The 22025-nt window shown below is 39.4% G+C and overlaps 1 protein-coding gene across 2 annotated transcripts in view; it reads right to left on the bottom strand.

Annotated features, from left to right (window-relative positions):
- TRPM6 (transient receptor potential cation channel subfamily M member 6) overlaps positions 1-22025 on the bottom strand; it is a 178839-nt gene that overhangs the window by 118467 nt on the left and 38347 nt on the right. For both annotated transcript variants that reach the window (XM_089691080.1, XM_089691079.1), the window contains exons 10-15: positions 14780-14920; positions 10866-11015; positions 6252-6532; positions 3161-3389; positions 2872-3027; positions 717-854 (exon numbers count right to left, since the gene is read on the bottom strand). In XM_089691080.1, coding sequence (XP_089547206.1) covers positions 717-854; positions 2872-3027; positions 3161-3389; positions 6252-6532; positions 10866-11015; positions 14780-14920 — 1095 coding nt within the window. The remainder of the gene's footprint in view (positions 1-716; positions 855-2871; positions 3028-3160; positions 3390-6251; positions 6533-10865; positions 11016-14779; positions 14921-22025) is intronic.

The raw sequence follows: 22025 nt of genomic DNA on the forward strand, positions 1-22025 counted from the left end.
TAGTTGTATTGCAAGGTGCTCTTGGTATTGCTTAGCATATAGAATTCACAGTATTAAAACACTTACATCATAAAAACACCTTAAAAACATGTATGAACTTCTAAATTTTCACTCTATCCAGGAACAACTGTTAATAATTACACTCTAAAGCACGACTTTGGGCAGAATAAAAACGTTACCCTTGCAGTGGTGCACCCCCCTCCCCCCCAACACTGCAAGGATTAAATGCTTATTAAATCTAGGGGTAGAGGAATATGTTGTAACACGTACCTTATTCCTCCATTCTGCAGGCTTCCATCGTGCGTTCTCCCAAAGCATTTTCTCTTTAGCGCTCTGTTTGGTGGCTACATTCTGACGTCATCACAATGCAGGACATACGTGAGGACGGCAAGAGATCACCCAGATCCTGGAGCGCTGGAGAGAAGAGGAGAGCACTGGATTCCAGGGAGTGAAGAATAATGTAATTAATATAGCGTATTCCTCTACTCCTACTTAACAAGCATTTAACCCTTTCAGTGAGGGGTTGGGGGGCTGACTGCAAGAGTATTTTCTGTAAGAATCAGTTCAGCTTTCAAGGTAAACTAACAATGTAACTAATGCTTGCCGCAATGTATCTTTATCTACTGTATATTTTCAATTAAAAATAAAAAAATTAGCTGCTTAAACAAAACTATTAAATGCGTATTTGCTTTATTTTTCAACATACATAAACTTACAGTATGAAACCAAAACTTGACAATAGGAGCTCTGTAGAACTCACAGACTTTCCTGGTTACTGGAAGATTTCCTTTAGTGCTCAAACGTTTGTCTTCATCCCTTGGATTACTTGCTCCTTTTTCTGCATCAGAATTTTGCTGATAAGAAAAAGAGTGGAAACCACCAAACATTATTGGCCATTTTATTATATCTACTGCTTAAAAAAATGAAAAAAAAAATGTTATATCTTTTTAACATTGTTACTATATGCAATTTTTAGTTTGGTCGTCACTTCTCTGAATGTGCAATTTTTAGTTTGGTCGTCACTTCTCTGAATGTACAACTCAGAGTTTAAAGTGTACCAATATGAAGATGACCAAAGAATTTAGATGTCTTTCAAGAGAAACAAATTTAAAATTTTCCTAAGTCAGATAATAATCAGGTTGCTTTTTGGGTAAAAACAATGATAACATATACAGTAACCTTGAAGTTGATATGCTATATCAGAATTATGTAACAGGCATTTTATTTTGTTTGTTTTTTTAGCCTAAAGAGCATTGTTCTCCATTCCAAATAAGACAGTGTTGGGTTTATATAAAGTGACTATATAACTCATTTGCTTTCAGTCACTCAGTCAGTGGGTGATAAGGACACACACTACACGTTGATGTGCTGGACTACATGTATACTTTTCTTCTATTACAAGGTAAGTAGGTTAGAGTGCTACTTGGCTGTATTAAGTAATTTCAGCACCTATACGTTTCAAAAGAATACTCTGCTTTTAAATAGCTTGTAGCAATAACTCATTTCTGTGTACTTATGATGACCAAAGAATGAAAATGACTTTGTTGCATTTTAATTATGAAATATTGACCACGGAAAATAAAATAATGAAACCAATTTACTAAATGAGTTAATAATTTGCACACAATAAAATGTGTGAATACTTACTTCAATCATCCAGCGGTGTGTAAGCAAATGTCAAGTTACTTATTTAATCTGCACATGATTAAATAATTAAATTGAATATTCATACAATGTTTTGTGTAAAGATCTTTGGCTACTTTAGTAAATCAGATCAGACAAGCTTCTCTGCACTTATGGCGTAATGACCCAAGAGAAAATATAAGCACAGACAAAAGTATATCAGTAACAAACTCTCACACTTAGTCTTAAAGTGGATATCTTAACAGAACACTATGAGGACACAAATGCTGACCCTCTTCATTGACCTGGAAAAAGCAAGAACCTCCAACACCCAATATGTGCATACTTGCTCCAACCCTTTATGACTCAACAAACTTTAGCAAACTTTTCATGCTCAGTATCTACGAAGAAAGATTTAAGGTATTTTAAAACCACTAGGTGGTGCCAATTTACACAGAAAGTTACTGCTGTGTTAAGATCATCTTGCTAGGTGATTTTATTGAACACACCTGCAATCCACAATGGTATACTGAAGGGGTGTCCAGCCTGCAGCCCATAGGCCGCATGTGGCCCAAGACAGCTATGAATGTGGCCAATAAACGTATTTAAAAATGTTGATTTCTTTTTTAATTCTTTTACACTTAGCAAACACATGAGGACGAATTACATTTTGAAAGTGACTCTTTATTGGAATTTTTACATTTTTATTTTCCCAAAGAAAAATATCCCACTCTTCACATTCATATCATATGTTTTTGGCAACACTTACATTTGTGATCAACCATTTTCAAGGATAATGCACATGAAAGGCAAAATTAGAACACAATATCTGATGGGCACCTTGAGACTTAATTGAGAATTGCTGCTACATCCATCAAACCAGAAACTGGTGCGCTAATTTATCAAAAACGGTGTCAAATATCACACTAGTTTTATGTTGCCCTCTTATGCTTTTATAATAAAAAAAAAATTACAAACAAATTAAGTTTTATTACTCAGATAGGTACATTATTTATATCAGTGATCATTAACTAGTGATCTGCCTGACATTTTCTGCTCATCAGGTATCATTGTTAGTGTATTTTATGTGTGGCCCAAGACAATTCCTCTTCTTCCAATGTGGCCCAGGAAAGTCAAAAGGTTGGACACCCCTGGGATACTGCATGTCATTGAACTGTTGTATAGAATTTGTCTAACTGGGTAAAATATAAACATATCCCTTTCATGATGATCAAAAATGCAACTCACCGCTGCCTGTTCCAGTCTCACGTTTTGAGTGGGAGCATCTACATAGAACCTGGAAAACTGGTGGAAATCCTGGGACTGAGGAACGTGAGACATTTCCTGCTTGGTTTTAAACTCCAACATCAAGATGAATGGTGGCAAAAGAATTCCTAAAATGACCTTTAAACAAGATTTGAATATAGTCTCAGACTAAATGATATGACATGTCCTTTGTGTAAAATAATAGAAATACAAGAACATACAAACAATACAGCAATATATTATCAATTATTTCAGAGTACAGTAATGTCACCTTGAGCCAAGAGTTTTTCCTCATGTTCAGGCAGCCCATCCACATGTCTGTTAAAAGCATCTGTGTACACGTGTGTGACACAAAAGGCCTCAGAGCGGATGACACAGCTAGTTTCAGACAAGTTGAGTTGCTCCAGTTTTTAAGCTCATATGTCAGAAGTTTCATGGCCAATTGCTCATTGAGCTTGAAGGCTTTTTCCAGAAGATCCAAAGCCAACTGGCCAAATTCTCTAAGGAAACATTAAAAAGCTTAAATTATGTATATCTTTTATAATAATAAACATTAGCATTATAATACAGCATATCAATATAAATATATCACAGCCATTTACATTAATATATTGTTTTATATACAGTTGTGAGAAAATGTATGTAAACTGTTATGAGCGTTCTGTATTTCTGCATGAACATTCTCTAAAATATTATCTGATCTTCATTTCCATAAATTGAAGTTAGCATGATCTAAAGCAGGGTATGATGGAAAAAATGTACTGTAGCAGTCTGGTATACAAGAGTAGGCCGAAACCTTTCTTAACTACCACACAGTAACAAGGAGTAATTGGCTGGGGTTACTGCCAAAAAGGAAGTTCCACTAATTACTAAACATAAGAGGTCTCTTATCTTTTTCCCAACTGACCTTCATTTGCTAAGTGCTAAAAATAAAATGGATATGCATACAGTTTTTGGATGGTGCTGCTGATTTACAAAAAAAGTCAGCACAACGTCACCTCATTCACTATGCTAAGTCAAAATTCATATTACAAAAAAGAACATTCACTCAGCTTAGTGAATGAGGCGAACGTATGCAAACTTAAATCATACAATCATGTGCAATCAAAAAAAGAGGGTTTTTGCATTCACCATAAAATCCTTCTGTTGGAGTCAATTGAGAGACACTGGAAGCCTTTCACCTTTGGACTATACTGCCAACTACAGGGGAAATGGAAACTGGCAAAAAAAACCTGTAGGCCATCCCACCTACTACCAGCATGCCTAAGTTTTGTAGCAAAGCAGTACAGAGAGAATGATCATAAACACAGAAGACAGTCCTAAATGGACTCCAAGAAAAGGATTTTATGGTGAGTACAAACATCATTTTCTATCTTGTCCATTGATGTACACAGAAACTCTTTCACCTTCAGGACATCCAAAGCAATTCAACCAAAGGGATGGACAACACAGCAAACAAATGCAAACAGACTGAAGAAAACAGAACTGGGGACTGCTTGAAGCTCAAAAAGCAATCTTATGGATCTTAAGCCCGAAGCTGGCATCAAATGACCCCACCAAGTCCACCTTGTAGATCTCAGATAATGTGTGAATGGAAGACCAGGTGGAAGCCCTGCAAATCTGGCAAACAGTTGCTTGATGCTAAAAATCCCAAGAAGCAGTAACAGATCTAGCCATGCACCTTGACAGTAGAGGATGGATCCTGATATTTGAGACCCTAAGCTTGAATGACAGTCTGTCTGAGCCACCTAGAGATGGTGAAAAGAGAACATGATAAACACTTATGGGGACCATCTGGGATGCCAAAAATGTAATCAGTCTTTCTGAAATAAGCCGTGTGGCTGAGAGATAGACTCTCACAGCCCAAACCAGATTTGGAAAATACAAGGAAATGTCTTTTTGTTGAACCAGACCTGCACAAGGGGATGGAAAAATGATGTCTTTGTTGAAGTGAAAGGCAGAAACTACATTATGCAAGAAGGAAGTCCTATGCCTCAACACTACATTGTCCATATGTAAAACAAGAAAAGGTTCCTTGCAGGATAAGCCCATCAGTTCACATACCTCCTTGTGGATGAGAGTAGAGAACAGAATGTCTCTAATGGTTTCAAACAGCAGTTTCTGAAATGCAGAGGGAACCAGATTTAGATCCCACTGAGTCCCAGGGGAACAACAGGAGTAGCCACGTGGGAGACTCCCTGTACAAAGATCAATAACTGAGAAGCCAACAATCTCTGAAATCTGGCAACTGACTATGCTGAGAACCAAATGTTAGTCCAGATACAGCTGCAGCATTGAGAGGATTCCCCCGTTTGAGAAACACGTGGGAAAGATATGGATGTGACTAAGGTTAAGTCAGATTTCAATCACCCAGTCATGTGCAAACAAAAAAATAGGGGTTTTGTACTCATCATAAAATTCTTCTGCTGGTGGTCTGAAAACATCTAGAAATATATTGGAATCCCAATATTTGTTCAGACATGTACTGATACTTTTTTCATTTTTATACAATGCTTACATGTGTCATATCACTTTACTTCAAACCAGTATATTAAAATTAGTAATTCCATTCGTGTACATCCCATCCAAATCCAGTGAGCAGGGGGGACCCCAGAAAACTCAACAAAGGAGGGCTTACTCAGAGCATCTAAGTGCAGTAGTCATTTCAGCAATTCACAAAAAAAGGCTAAGAAGCCTGCATCACTGTCCCACATATCAATGGCTGTTAAGGGAAGTGCCAACAGATGGGCCCAAACAAGTCAAATAAGAGCTAATCCTTACTGTACCTCACTGGTCAAAGGCACTGTTATATCCAAAGGTATCCAAAGTCTAATAAATCCTATCCAGATATGTCTATGGTTAGTCCTTTGTTCATAATGATGTTCACAAATGCTTATACCAATTCCCCTCTTCACACAGAATGCTCTGTTCACAAGACATTTTTTTTGCCTTGCCCATGATTGGGTATTCTTTGCAAAGTTATGTTTCACATTGTTTCACCTTATACACTCAGAAAAGTGAAAATTCACTTTGAAAGTGAACATACTTTAAGATACCTAGAAATCTTAGATAGAAAATCGGGCCAATTATACTATACAATTTATCTGTAATATCTAATTGGCTAGGCTGAATAATTTCTGTTATGGTGCAATGTACCACTCTGCTGTAATACTAAGAACCTGTGCTCATTCAGTGATACTGAGCGCCATGTATAGTTATTATAAACAGCAATAATTTCCTAATTTGAATGCAGTGTACATTGTATATTATATTATTATACTGTATTATTGTGTTAGTTACACATCTAATAGGTCACTGGCACTGCATACATCTACACAAAACAGGAGACATACAACCCATACTTAGAGTATTTCTTTAATTCATCTGAAGTGTCATCCACCATGTCACTCTGCTTTGCCTCATGTGCCATCGCCCGGTATAGTTTACAGGCAATTACCGCCTTCACCATGGCCTCTTCCCCAAGTTGCCAGAAGAACTTAGCCATTTTCTGTCTCTTCATCAGCACCGCCCAAACCAACAGGTCATTGTAGGGATACACAAATCCACCTAATTCATTTTCTTCAGGAGAAGATAGCTCTTCTTTCAGCTTCTTCTTTGATTTCTGGGTTCCAGTGGTCTTCTCCTTTTAGTAAAACATTTCATAATTTAGAAACTGTACAGTGTAAGGACATAACACAGGTTGTTAATATGGAACAGACACTTAGAACAAAAACCAACACATTGGCTTCAACCTAAACTGAATTATCAAGCCTGAAATGGATGCTAAGCAAAAACATCACCACTAACCTCAACCTAACCTCAATGGTAACCCTTAAAGTTATTGCTTAACTTCAGCCTAACCCCTACTTTAGCACGTAACCAGAGTCCAACCCCTAATATAACACTCAACCCTCTTTACCTGAACCTATCCCTAAACCTAACTTTAAATTCACCCCAGCTCCCAAGCTCAAAGTCCAAATGTAACCATTATAGATTGCACTAGGACCTTCAAACAAAAACATCTTTTGCACCGAAACACAACACAGCATAAAAATGGCAATTACAATTGCACACCAAATACTATATTTATAAACACATGATATACTTTCTTTAAAAGCTTGAATCCTGAAAATCAAACACTTTCAGATGATCTGCAGAAATCCTCAGAAGACGCAAGCTCTGGGCACTCTGTAATGCAAATGTTGAGTTCATGCTCTCTCCATCCCACAAGTCTCTTTTGGGCAATAACTGTGAAAGAGAGCCTAACTGTACAACAGCACAACAGCTGATCTCGACATCAGAAGCTAAAGTCAGGGTTTATAAATGAAAGCACCCGTGGTCTGCATGGAATTTACTAGTGAGTGTGAGTACCTTTAGTTGTCTGCTTTTTAGATCAGCAGTCACATTGGCATGTTTATTCTTGACATGGGAACGGGTTAATTCTGTGTATTTAAAATTCTAAAACGAAGGTTCAAGTGAAGCATCTGGGCACAGTTTCTTTTAAAGATTAATTTTATAGCCTATTGGCCAATTTTGATTAATATCTCTGATTAAAGCTTATTTACTAGTTTATCTTTATCTCTTAAACTATATTATAAACTGTAATAAAAGCGAAACTGATTCTTAGCAGTCTACTTGACCTGAGTGGTTCGTGAGTTATGCCTATTCCTATTTATTATTATTTGTTACAGGTACTTATATAGCGCTGGCAATTTATGCAGCGCTGTCCATACATATATTGTACATTCACATCAGTCCCTAACTCTCAAGGGGCGTACAATCTAAGGTTCCTAACTCACATTCATACATACACATGCTAGGGGCAAATTAGACATGAGCCAGTTAACCTACCAACATGTCTTTGGAGTGTGGGAGGAAACTGGAGTACCTAGAGGAAACCCATGCAAGCACACGGAAAACATGCAAACTCCAGGCAGGTGGTGCCGTGGTTGGGAATTCTTAAATATATGACTATTGCACAGAAGAAACTGACTTCAGTTTCTTTAGCTTGTATAGCTTTCCTTGATGAGTTCACTATAACCTAGTCATTTGGCAAGATTTTTTTATTTAGGATTATTCAACAGATATTTCAGTCACCGGCTTTCTGCTCTGCCCCTCCAGTGCTCACTGAAGCGCTGGACAGTTACTTCTGCACTCCTGTGACCCATTTTCAGCCAACTGCGGGCTGCAGCTCTCTGCCAGCTGATGTTACAGAGCCGGTCCAGGAGCTGGAAAGATCCGAACCATATGGTTTGGATCTACCCAGATGCCTCTTTCACCCCCTTCACAGTCCAGTGCTTCTGGAGCAGTGGAGGGACAGAGCAGAAAGCCGGTGACTGAAATATCTTCTTAATAATCCTAAATAAAAAAATCTTACCAAATGACTAGGTTATAGTGAACTCATCAAGGAAAGCTAAAAAAGCTAAAGAAACTGAAGTAATTTTCTTCTGTGCAATAGTCATAGATTTAAGAATTTCCAACCACGGCATCCATAGGAGAAGTAGGGCCATACTTCTCCTTTAAAGAAGTAAAATGTAAAAAATAACTAATAATTTGCTGAATATTTACACATTTATGGGAAATTAGTCAATCATACAATCATGTATAGCTTAAACTGATATGGTTCTACAGGCAATATTTTGAGTAAATGTACTTTTACAAAAGTGGAAAAATCACTGTAGTGACTTCCAATCTGAAACTCTTTACATTGCCCTCTTTTTGTAATATTGAATCTAACGTCTAGGTATGAAATATGGTCAAGAACTGTATCAGTGTCGCTTCACACGTAAAGTGGCCCATGAATTAATATAGGGCTATGTATTTATGGATTGGAGATGATCTGTCCACTTTGATGTGGGGAATTTAAAGGATGCACCAAACGACCACATGTATCTTTTCAGCAATTGGATCCTTTATTCATATAATGGTCCATAATACTCACCTTAAGATGAGGCTTCAATTCTGCTGTCCAAAGTTGCCCACTGTGTCCCTTCAGCTAGATTGGAGCACTCTAATACAGGAGGTGTGTTACTGGCCAAATCACCAGGTAAAACAGAGTAAAAAAAAACAAAAAGCCTAAAAAAATAAAATGAATGCAGCCACTACAACTAATGATTGATAAGCTGCAATATATTACATTTTTAGTTTTGAATTTAAGTCCGCTTTAAGTGAAAGATACATTTTTGGATCTGCTGCTGGATTTAATCACAAGTTTCAAGAGATTACATGACAAGGCAAAAAGAAAATAATATTTGAACAATAATTATTACCCTGTTGTCCTGGGTCACCTAGATTTCATATAAAGTATTTTATGATTTTTATACTTACTGTAAAAATCTTTTTTTGAAGTCCATTGCGGGAGACAGTGAAGTCTTTCACCTTTGAGTTATACTGCCACCTACAGTAGGATTGGCAGTGGCAAACAAAAAAAAAAAAAAGTAGGCAAGCCAGGGATAATCTCTCCTACTAATGGAATGCCTTGGTTTTGAAGCAAATCAGAACAGAGAGCATGATTATAAACACAGATGTTTGGGATCTGTGTCCCTCAATGGACTTTAAAAAAAAGAATTTATGGATAGTACAAAAATTCTTTTTTCTTTCCATTCACTGAGGATCACTGAAAGTCGTTCTCATTTGGACTGTTTTTGGACATCCCAAAGGTGGGCTGAGCAATACAGCAAACACTAACATACCCAAGAAAACAACAGAAAATAGGTGCTAGTAAAATAGTCTTTTACACAAAAAAAATCTCCATCCTCCTAGGACACTACAAAATACAGATGTATGCTGGTAGTAGCAGGGGGTTATCCTGGGCTGGCCTACTGTTTTTTCTGCCAATGTCCAGTCCTCCTGTAGGCAGCAGTCCCAAATGTGAATGATTTCCTGTGTCCTCCAACGACCTATCCCCATTTTAACCCCTTCCCGCTGGTGCTTCCCAGCCCTTAAAGAGTTTCAGAAGCTGGGATGCGGGGCAGAGTTTAGGGATCATATGACCGTCGTGACACGTCGTCACAGTGGTTACATGATCGGGAAAGGTCCCGACCGGCCCGGGATCTTTCCGTGAGTACATGTGTGCTGGGAGCACGCAGGGCGCGCGCTTTCAGCACATATTTTTTTCTTATCTGAACACAAATGTGTCTAGGCCCAGATGCCGGGAGGCCACACGTTTGTGTGCGGCCAGCGTAAAGGGCTTAAAAAAAGAACTAAAAAAGGTACCAATATGCACCTTTTACAGTGGATTACACAGTTTTACCTGCTAAAATTCCTGCTAAATATTCCTGCTTCAGGACAAAAATGATCAATACCTGTGCTGCTAGTAAACTGGTTGTATAAACTAATGGTTATTTACTAAAACTGAAGAGTTAAACATCTAGTGCAACTCTGCATTGAAATCAATCAGCTTCCACGTTTTATTGTCAAAGCTTAATTGAACAAGCTGAAGTTAGAAGCTGATTGGCTACCATGTACAACTGCACCAGATGCTGAGTGCTCCAGTTTTAGTAAATCTACCCCATAGTGTCATCTGCCATTGTATGAACTCCTCATGCAGCCAATTCTATGAAAGCAAATGATTAATGCTTTGGTAATGTGTGCAAAGCTAATTTCAATCCATGCCAATGTACTACCTTTATACACAATTACAAGCATCTACACAGGAAACAATATCAGATTTCTGTTTCACAGTTCCATTGCTGCATCGTTCGATAGAAGGGTTAGAATTGAATATACACCTTCAGAATAAAGACTTCCTTGATTGTTAAGGCAATACAAATCTTTCCTGGTATTTGAAATGTTTAGTAAATTACTAAGGAAATACATAAATGTAGAAATAATTTCTTGCTTCAATGTTTATGTTACAGTTCCTGCTCAAAATTCCTACCCACATAAGCAATCCTGTATGCGCATTAGGCAGATTAGAAACCTGACTCTAGCAGAAGGCTTTCAATTAAACTGGATATAAAACTTGGAAGGATCACCTTGCGCTTATAAGGCTGGGCTGTTCGGAAGAACTGGGAATGTAAGGTATTCTCAGGTGATGGAAGCTTGCTGTTCATCTGGCTGTTTTGGTTTATGGAGAGATGAGATAGGCTCCGTACAAGACTGTTAGTAGAATTGTGAGTTGTTCTCTAAAAGAAAATGCAAAGAAACAAATTAGAGACTTGGATTTTTTGATGATTAACAAAGCAGTTTAGATGATATAATAATGAGTATTGTAGTATTGTTTTAAAATGTATTTAAAAGCAGCTTCTCATCCCACAATATTTCTGAACAGTCATGTATGTGCAGCCTGACCTTGAAATACATTTTTGTAATGTTGGAAAACCTAACAAAAACTGACTGAAAAAAAATGTATTAAAAGTCAAAGTCCCTAGATACAATAGTTACAGGAAATCTCTTTAAGTAAACATAATCCACATCTTAGACAGCTTTCACAGGAAAAGATTTCCCATCTGAGGATTTTCCTCACTTCTTAGTGACAACTGGAAAATTATAGATTTACCAAAACTCTCTGTTTGAGAGACATTTTAGAAAATATAGGGGGGTGCATCTTACCAGTAAGGACACAGATAGCAAAAAAAAGTTGACAGGCGATCTAACCCTTCCTTACTTAATCCAAAACTGAAAAAGGTGCCTTTACATACATGTGAATATAAAGTTTAATTTTTTGGGGGTAAAATAACAAACATGTTATACTTACCTGCTTTGTGCAAGAGAATTGCACAGACCAGCCCCGATCCTCCTCTTCTGGGGTCCCCAGCTGGTGCTTCTGACTCCTCCTCTTCTTGGTGTACCACCATAGGAAGCTACTTCCGAAGGGGGACATACCCGCGGGCTCGATCCTAAGCCAAGCTGCCTATGTCTATAAACATAGACAGCGTAGCTCGACCCTGCTCCCTGATCCTCTGTCTCAGGACTTGACTGATAGCAGTGGGAGCCGATGGCTCCTGATGCTTCAGCAAAGCCTGTAAGAGTGGGGAGAACCGCTATAGACAGGCGCAGCACTAAACCGAGTGAGGGCTCAGGTAAGTATAAGGAGGGGGTAAAGGAGCAATATTATTACCTAAACATGTTTTACCTTAATGCAGGGGATGCAAGATTAGGCTTTACAACCTTTTCGCATCATACATACTAGGGGGAGTACAACTGGGGGAATCAGTGGTGGAGAAGGATCTGGGAGTTCTGGTAGATCACAAGCTTCATAGAAAGGTATGCAATGCCAAGCTGCAGTTTCTAAAGGGAGCAAAATCCTCTCTTGTATTAAAAGAGGTATAGACTCCAGATATATATATATATATATATATATATATATATATATATATATATATATATATACAGTCATGGCCGAAATTGTTGGCACCCTTGATATTTCTCCAGGAAATCATGTATTTCTCACGAAACGTATTGCATTAACACATGTTTTGCTATACACATGTTTATTCCCTTTGTGTGTATTGGGACAAAACAAAAAAAGGGAGGAAAGAAAGCAAATTCGACATAATGTCACACAAACCTCCAAAAATGGGCTGGACAAAAGTATTGGCACCCTTTCACAACTGCGGATAAATAAGAATGTTACAAGCATGTGATGCTCCTGTAAACTCACCTGGGGCAAGTAACAGGTGTGGGCAATATAGAAATCACACCTGAAAGCAGATAAAAAGGAGAGACGTTCACTTAACCTTTGCATTGTGTGTCTGTCTGTGCCACACTAAGCATGGACAACAGAAAGAGGAGACGAGAACTGTCTGAGGACCTGAGAACCAAAATTGTGGCAAAATATCAACAATCTCAAGGTTACAAGTCCATCTCCAGAGAACTAGATTTGCCTTTGTCCACAGTGCGCAACATTATCAAGAAGTTTGCAACCCATGGCACTGTAGCTAATCTCCCTGGTCGTGGACGGATGAGGAAAATTGATGAAAGATTGCAACGCAGAATAGTCCGGATGGTGGATAAGCAGCCCCAAACATGTTCCAAAGACATTCAAGCTGTCCTGCAGGCTCAGGGAGCATCAGTGTCAGCGCGAACTATCCGTCGACATTTAAATGAAATGAAACGCTATGGCAGGAGACCCAGGAGGACCCCACTGCTGACACAGAGACATAAAAAAGCAAGACTACAGTTTGCCAAAATGTACTTGAGTAAGCCAAAAGCCTTCTGGGAAAACGTCTTGTGGACAGATGAGACCAAGATAGAGCTTTTCGGTAAAGCACATCATTCTACTGTTTACCGAAAACGGAATGAGGCCTACAAAGAACAAAACACAGTACCTACGGTAAAATATGGTGGAGGTTCAATGATGTTTTGGGGTTGTTTTGCTGCCTCTGGCACTGGGTGCCTTGACTGTGTGCAAGGCATCATGAAATCTGAGGATTACCAAAGGATTTTGGGTCGCACTGTAGGGCCCAGTGTCAGAAAGCTGGGTTTGCGTCCAAGATCCTGGGTCTTCCAGCAGGACAATGACCCCAAACATACGTCAAAAAGCACTCAGAAATGGATGGCAAAGAAGCGCTGGAGAGTTCTGAAGTGGCCAGCAATGAGCCCAGATCTAAATCCCATTGAACACCTGTGGAGAGATCTTAAAATTGCTGTTGGGAAAAGGTGTCCTTCCAATAAGAGAGACCTGGAGCTGTTTGCAAAGGAAGAGTGGTCCAAAATTCCGGGTGAGAGGTGTCAGAAGCTTATTGATGGTTATAGGAAGCGACTGATTTCAGTTATGTTTTCCAAAGGGTGTGCAACCAAATATTAAGTTAAGGGTGCCAATACTTTTGTCCAGCCCATTTTTGGGGTTTTGTGTGACATTATGTCATATTTGCTTTTCTGCCTCTGTTTTATATTTGTTCCAATACATACAAAGGGAATAAACATGTGTATAGCAAAACATGTGTTAATGCAATACCTTTTTTGTGTGAAATACTTGATTTTCAGGAAAAATATCAAGGGTGCCAACAATTTCGGCCATGACTGTATATATATATATATATATATATATATATATATATATATATCTCCATTACCCCTGTACAAATCATTAGTAATACCTCATCTGGAATATGCAGTTCAGTTTTGGGCACCAATTCACAAAAAGAACATTGGGGAACTTGAGAAAGTGCAGAGAAGGGCAACCAAACTGATACGAGGTATGGAGGAGCTCAGCTATGAGGAAAGATTAGAGGAGCTGAATTTATTCTCTCTTGAGAAGAGGAGATTAAGGGGGGATATGATCAACATGTATAAATACATCAGTGGTTCATATAGTGAACTCGGTGTAGAGTTATTCACCCTGAGGTCATCACAGAGGACAAGGGGGCACTCTTTACGTCTGGAGGAAAAGAAATTTAATCTCCAAACACGGAAAGGTTTCTTCACAGTGAGAGCTCGAATGTGGAATAGACTTCAAGAGTTGGTTCTGGCCAGCTAGTAGATTGCTTCAAAAGAGGCCTTGGTTCTTTCTTAGATACACAGAATATAACTGGATACTAATATTTATAGGTAAAGTTGATCCAGGGATTGCCTCTTGGGGGGATCAGGAAGGAATTTTTTTCCCAGCAGGAGCGAATTGGATCGTGCTTTGCTGGGGGTTTTTTTGCTTTCTGTGGGTATAGGATTATAATTGTTTTTTTTCTATGGTTGAACTGAATGGACTTTTTTCTTTTTTCAGCCCGACTAACTATGTAAAGACTATGTAAACACTTTAACCACTGAGAAGAATAGTCTTATCCTTACTGAGAGTAAAAAGTAATCATTAATATAAAGATGTTTCAGGACATCAATGTTAGAGTATTCCTTTTCCAATAGAGGTGTACTATACTATGTGACTATATCCTAGTAGAACGAAAAAGTACAACACAACTGAAGAAGTATACTAAAAGTCAAGGAGTAAATTTACCTTGTGCTTTCTGTAAAGACTGTTATACAGCACTCGAAAACTCTTTCTTGTGTAACTACTCCGATATGCTCCGCCAATCAGATATTCAATAACCAATCCTATATCAATAAGTGTTATTTTGTAGTCTAAAGCAAGATGACTCTGTTAAAAAAATGTAAATTATTTTTATATTACAAAGCAGAGCATCTATATATAGGATAATAACATACAGTATTTATTATGAGATCACAAATGCATTATTATTCATGGAAATCAATTTTGCAAAGATGATTTCTGAATAGTTACCACTGAAAATGTACCATTGATCATATAGCAACCTGTTTTCTTGGGACAATATAGGGTTGCCAAAAATAAAAAGTGTTTACCAGTATTTGCCTAAATTTATTTTCTAAAAAAATAAGTGACAACGTCCCTTTAACTATATTCAGTTCAGCAAATCAAGGTCCTGTATGTGAAGGATTCCACAGGAGATTAGGATGACACCGTATTACATCTCCAAATGGATTAAGACTGACAGTAACAGTATTCATGTAAAAATAAATAAATAATGTAATAATTATATCATTAAAGATCAAAAGCAGAGTCAATTGCTAAAAGCCTAATACAACTAATGTGCCACGTGGATAACAGAATTATCTGACATTATGCACAAATTTTGCAACTTCAGTAGTATAATTGCTTGTCAACAATAAATATATTAACATATTAGAAATTAGACTTTCTTTACTTGTAATTGGCAAAAAAGAACATGATTTTTGCACTTATGTTAAAATTTTTTACTTTGAATCTATTGAGGGGCACATAAATATTAAAAAACAGTCCGGTTATACTGCTGCCCGCAGCAGATTGGAACAATGGCAAACAGAAAAATTGTAAGCGAGCCCAAGTACATTTTCTTCTCTAGAACATTTTATTTAAATATACCATCAAAATCTGCGCTGGTTCAGATGGATTGTAAACTGCCAACACTAAATTATGATACAAAGAATTTGCAAGACATACAAATAAATGTGTAGTGCTAAAAAGTGTGAATAAACAATATTAATGCTTTCCTAACTAGACATCCGTGAAGTTAGATGTAACAAATTTCAATACAAAGTGGAAAACAATATAAAAGTGAAAAAATAAGTCCCAATTCCAAAGAGAGTTGAAAAATATCAGAGTATAAATGTGCATCTTCAATTGCTAGACGATCAGAAGTTATCCATGTGAAACACGTATCACCATACTCCGTGCTTAGTGGGAACACAAGGATGTTTTTAGATATACAGAGATGTATTTGATTTTGAAGCAAGTAAGTGCACCTCTTTGGCTTAATAAATCTTTTAAAATAATTTTACACTATGGGAAGCTTTCTCATTTCATGCACATGCCACTTTCATGCCTAACAACGCATGCATTGACAGTCTATATGGAGCAGATAAAACGCCACTTGAACCACTTTTGGAGGCTAGAGAGGAGGCTGGGGCGGTTGCTTTATGATCATTCTTGAGCTGATTTTGACCATTCTATAACATGATGATCAAATACATTTGGAAAGTCTTCTTTGAGCACGCAGTATGATGATACGGGTTTCACATGGATAACGTCTGATCGTCTAGCACATTTATACTCTCTGATATTTTTCAATTCTCTTTGGAATTTCACGGATGTCTAGTTAGGAAAGCATTAATATTGTTTATTCACACTTTGTAGTGCTACACTTGTAGAACATTTTATTTTCATTGTATACATACAACAAAATTTATCACCAGCATGTTTCAGACATAAGTTGTGAGCAAGCAATACAAAAGACCAGCAAAAACACAGAGAGGTGGGACCTGTGTCCCTTAATGGACTTGAAGAAAAGATACAAAAATCTTATTTTCTTATTTCTTATCGTATCTTATTCGGGCAGCACAGTGTCTAAATGGTTAGCACTCCCGCCTGGCAGTACTAGGGTTGTTGGTTTGAATCCCAACCACGGCACCACCTGCCTGGAGTTTGCATGTTCTCACTGTGCCTGTGTGGGTTTCCTTTGGGTACTCCGGTTTCCTCCCACACTCCAAAGACATGCTGGTAGGTTAATTGGCTCCTGTCTAAATTGGCCCTAGTATGTGCATGTATGAATGTGAATTAGGGGCCTTAGATTGTACACCCCTTGAGGGTTAGGGACTGATGTGAATGTACAATAAATATGTAAAGCGCTGTGAAAATTGACGGCGCTATATAAGTACCTGAAATAAATAAAAATAATAATTTTCTTCTTAGTACATTGAAAGGCAATTCAGAGACAGTTGAGATGTCCAAAAGCAGTCCAGCCAAGGAGTGTGCCACTGACAGACCAAAGGTTTTGACTGTCTAAAAAACAGAAGTACCTCATGAAACAACATTTAAATCCAAGCCAGATGAGGAGAACCCTAGCAAGACAAAGGAACTGCCACAAACAAGGTGTCAGAGCCTGGAATCGAACCTGGGCCTTCTGCGGTGAGAGACAGTGTTCCTTCTCACTGAGCCACCTGGAATGCTGGACAGCTACCTTGACAATTCTTTGGATGATCCTGCCTTTCCCTGTTTTGTCTTGAACCTTGAACTCCTTGCTCCTCCCATGAACTTCCTATAAAAGCCATGTCTCTGCACTTCCTGGTTGCCAGATTATTGTGCCTTACCAGCCAATATCCCGCTTACTGCTGCTGTCTTCATCTACGTTACCGACCTTTGGCTTGCTACTGACTACGATTCTGCCTCATCCTATTTACTACCATTGGTGACCGACCCTTGGCTTGTGACTGACTCCGCTTCTGTTTGATCCCTGAACTGTTTGATCCGCTTTTGGTTTCCAGCCTACTCATTCCCTGGTGGGGTGATCCTGAGATCTGCGACCTGGCATTCACACGCAGCCAAATCCATCTCCACCATTAGGAGCTCTGGGGAAGACCGGTGGATGCTTAGATTCCGCACCTCAGGTGAGCCTGCGTCATTCCCAGGGTGGGCCGCTGGTTTACCAATCCTGCTGGTTTCAGGTAAGCCTTACAACTGCTATAGCAACTGGTCTCTGAACCTGACCTTATATTGTGACAGAATAATCTGGCCCAAACATGGAGGCCGCTATAGCAAGTGTTGTGAATCCTCTTAGGCAGTAAATTGCTGAGCTGCAGGAATTTGGGGTTACCCATCAGGAAAAAGTTGCCAAACTGGAAAGCATTGTGGATAGGCAACAGGGAGAGATTCAGGCTCTGCAGAGGCAACTGCTGAACCGTGATGATCCTAGCTCACATATGCCCAAGCCCCAACCATCTAAGTTTAATGGAGACCGCCGCCAATACAGGGGTTTCCTTAATCAATGTCGCATATATTTTCAAATGTACCCTGCTGCGTTTCCTTCAGAGAAAAAGAAGGTAATGTTTATTATTGGGCTTCTTACTGGGGAAGCTTTAGCTTGGGCCTCCCCTTATATAGAGCAAAATCATGGCATTCTAAATAATTTTGATACCTTTTTGACCGCGATGAATCAGGTTTTTGATGATCCCAACCTTTGTGCTTCTGCGGAAGCAAAATTACATAGTCTAAGGCAGGGTAGACGCTCGGTCGCTGAATACACAGCCGAGTTCAGAAGTTGGGTTGCAGATACCACTTGGAACCCTGCAGCACAAAAGAGCCAGTTCCACCAAGGGCTTTCTGAACAGGTAAAGGATGAGCTTGCCAGAGGTGATACTCCTAATGATCTTGAGGAATTCATCCAATTGTATATCCGAATCGATCAAAGACTTACAGAAAGGAGAAAGGAGAAGCTGGGAATACTTGGAATAGGGGCATGCATCTCTCTGCTAGTCCGTTTGTTCAGCAGGATTCAAGAGTCTCTCTGGGTTCTAACACTCCTGAGCCTATGCAGGTTGATGCAATCAAGAGATCCATCTCCATTCAGGAGAAAGAGAGAAGACGTTCAGAGAATTTATGTCTTTATTGTGGGGATTCTGGTCATTATGCAATTAATTGTCCTAACAAGGTTAAAAGAACTATTGCTGTGACTGACATGATTGAGCCTGAACACAAACTCTGTAAGCCAGTCTGTCTCCCCACTGATTTCTGAAGAGAATAAAGTGAACTCCCTACTTTCTCACTTTGTTATCCCTATTAAACTTGTATTTGAGGGCCATGAAATCTCCTGCTCAGCTATGCTGGACTCCGGGGCGGGGGGGAACTTTATGGATATAGAGTTTGCCAACAGCAATAATATTGAAGCAAGAGACACATTTACCCCTATTGATATGGAGACAGTTGATGGGTCACCCTTATCTTCAGGACCTGTTAACCATAAAACGGTCCCCCTGAAACTGTTGTTTGAGGCTGACCATTGTGAGACCATCAGCTTTCAGCTGATTACATCACCCAAGTTTCCCATCATCCTGGGCATTCCTTGGTTCTCCACTCACAATCCTTCCATCAACTGGGGAGCATGGACTATAGATTTTACGTCCTCCCACTGTGAAAAACATTGCAAAAAACCTTGCCGACCAAGTTCATCACCGACCAAGGAAGCGCAAGGTGATATAGTGGCTACCCAGTCATATGACAACTTGCCCACACATTATAATGAGTTCTGGGACGTCTGTGACAAGAAGAATGAAGATCTATTACCCCCTCATCGCCCATATGATTGCCCCATTGAGCTGCTCCCAGGGGCAGAAATACCTTTTGGCCGCCTATTCAATCTGTCGGAACCTGAATTAAAAGTACTCAGGGTGTGGATCGATGAGAATTTGGAGAAGGGCTTTATTAGACACTCAACTTCTCCAGCGGGGGCAGCCCTGTTCTTCGTTGAAAAGAGAGACTCCACCTTGTGTAAATGCATTGACTACAGAGACATGAATAAAATTACTATTAAAAAACGCTATCCATTACCTTTGATCTCTGAAATGTTGGAAAGACTTCGCTCTGCCAAGATCTTTACTAAGCTTGATCTACGAGGGGCATATAACCTTGTCCGCATTCATCAAGGAGACGAATGGAAGACTGACTTCAGAACTAGGTATGGGCATTTCGAGTCCTTGGTGATGCCGTTTGGACTTTGCAATGCCCCTGCAACATTTCAACATTTTGTCAACGATGTTTTTCGTGATCTGCTGGACCAATTTGTGATTGCCTATCTGGATGATATCCTTATCTTTTCCAATAATTGGGAGGAGCACCGCAAACATGTTTGCACAGTCTTTGAAAGATTAAGGAAGAATAGACTCTACATTAAATTGGAAAAATGTGAGTTTGAACAAACCCAGATCCAGTTTTTAGGCTATATCATTTCTCCAGAGGGCGTGAGCATGGATCCTGAGAAAATCAAAGCAGTGGTAGATTGGTCAGCACCTGGAAATGTTAAGGAAATTCAACGTTTCGTTGGGTTTGCCAACTTTTACAGAAAATTTATAAGAAACTTTTCTAAAGTGATAGCTCCAATCACACAGCTTACAAAGAAAGGGGTACCCTTTGTGTGGACCTCTGAGGCACAAGCTGCGTTTGAAAGACTAAAAACTCTTTTCACTTCTGCACCAATTTTGGTACATCCGGATCCTGAACTACCCTTTACAGTGGAAGTGGATGCCTCCAATTCTGCCGTGGGAGCGATCCTGTCTCAGCGAAGTGGTGAAAAGATGCAGCTTCATCCTTGTGCCTTCTTCTCCCGTTTGATGTCCTCAGCCGAAAGAAATTACGACATTGGGAAAAAAGAGATACTGGCAATTAAGGAAGCCTTTTCTGAATGGAGGCATCTGCTAGAAGGAGCTCATCATCCTGTAACTGTTCTCACAGACCATAAAAATCTGGAATTTATTTGTTCGGCCAAGAGATTGTCTTCTAGACAAGCTCGCTGGTCTCTATTCTTTTCCAGATTTAATTTTGTTATATCATATCGACCGGGATCGAGGAATGGTAAGGCCGATGCCTTATCAAGGATGCTGTCCGAGCCTCCCCTGGAGGGAAACTCCGAATATTCCATCCTAACACAAAAGAACTTCCTAGGGGCCACAAGTGCAAAAACATTCTTGAGTCTTCTCAAAGAGGGGTATGAGAATGACCCACTTCTCAATGATCCTCCTAGGGACATGAACCTGGTGTACAAAAATGGCTTTTGGGTTCAAGGACATCATCTTTATGTACCTGAATCTGTTCGGGTGGAAGCTCTCAAGTTGGTTCATGATTCCAAACTTGCTGGGCATTTTGGAGTTACTAAGACCGAAGAACTGTTGTCACGTTCCTTTTGGTGGCCGGGGTACAAGAAGGATGTCAAACGCTATGTGGCCTCATGCTTGACCTGTGCACGCAATAAAACTCCCCGAGCCTCTCCTTTGGGGTTGCTTCAGCCACTCCCTGTTCCATCGAGACCATGGGGGTCTATTTCTATGGATTTTGTGGTAGATTTACCTCCCTCAAAAGAAATGACCACCATTTTGGTGGTAGTTGACCATCTCACAAAGATGGCCCATTTTGTTCCAGTGAAGGGGGTGCCCACTGCTGAACAGACTGCAGAACTAATGGTTCGAGAAGTATTTAAACTGCATGGAATCCCTGATGATGTGGTGTCTGACAGAGGTGTGCAGTTTACTTCGAAATTTTGGAAAAGCTTTTGCTCAGCCTTGGGTGTTACAATCAATCTGTCCTCTGCTTTTCATCCCTAGTCTAATGGTCAGACTGAGAGAACTAATCAAACAATGGAGCAGTATCTTCTATGCTTTGTCACTTATCTTCAGGATGACTGGGTGGACTGTCTTCCCACTGCAGAGTTTGCATACAACAATTCTAAACATAGTTCCACCTCTCAAAGTCCCTTTTACTTAAACAACGGTTATCATCCAGTTTTTATTCCTGATCTCCCTATCACAACTCCAATTCCTGCTGTTACCAACAGACTAACTACATTGCAGGAGATTCAGGAGAAATTGATTGAGACTTTGAGGGAAGCTCAGGAATATTACAAAAAGGCTGCTGACAGACACTGGAGAGCACTTCCTACGTTTCATGTGGGTGACAAAGTTTGGTTATCAACGAAGAATCTGAAGGTGCATGTGCCATCTGCTAAGTTGGGTCAAAAGTTTGTTGGTCCTTTTCAGATTTCTGCTCAGATCAACCCAGTTACCTTTCGCTTAAAACTTCCTGACAGTATGAAGATTCACCTGGTTTTTCATGTATCGCTTTTCAAATCATTTCATGAAAATCCTTTCTCTGGAAGAATTCTTCCACCTCCTCCACCTGTTGAGGTACAGGGCGAAGAAGAATA

The sequence above is a fragment of the Staurois parvus genome, unplaced genomic scaffold, assembly GCF_062004578.1.
Source record: "Staurois parvus isolate SC_StPar_1 unplaced genomic scaffold, SC_StPar_1.0 ptg000549l, whole genome shotgun sequence".
In the NCBI taxonomy this organism is placed as follows: domain Eukaryota; kingdom Metazoa; phylum Chordata; class Amphibia; order Anura; family Ranidae; genus Staurois; species Staurois parvus.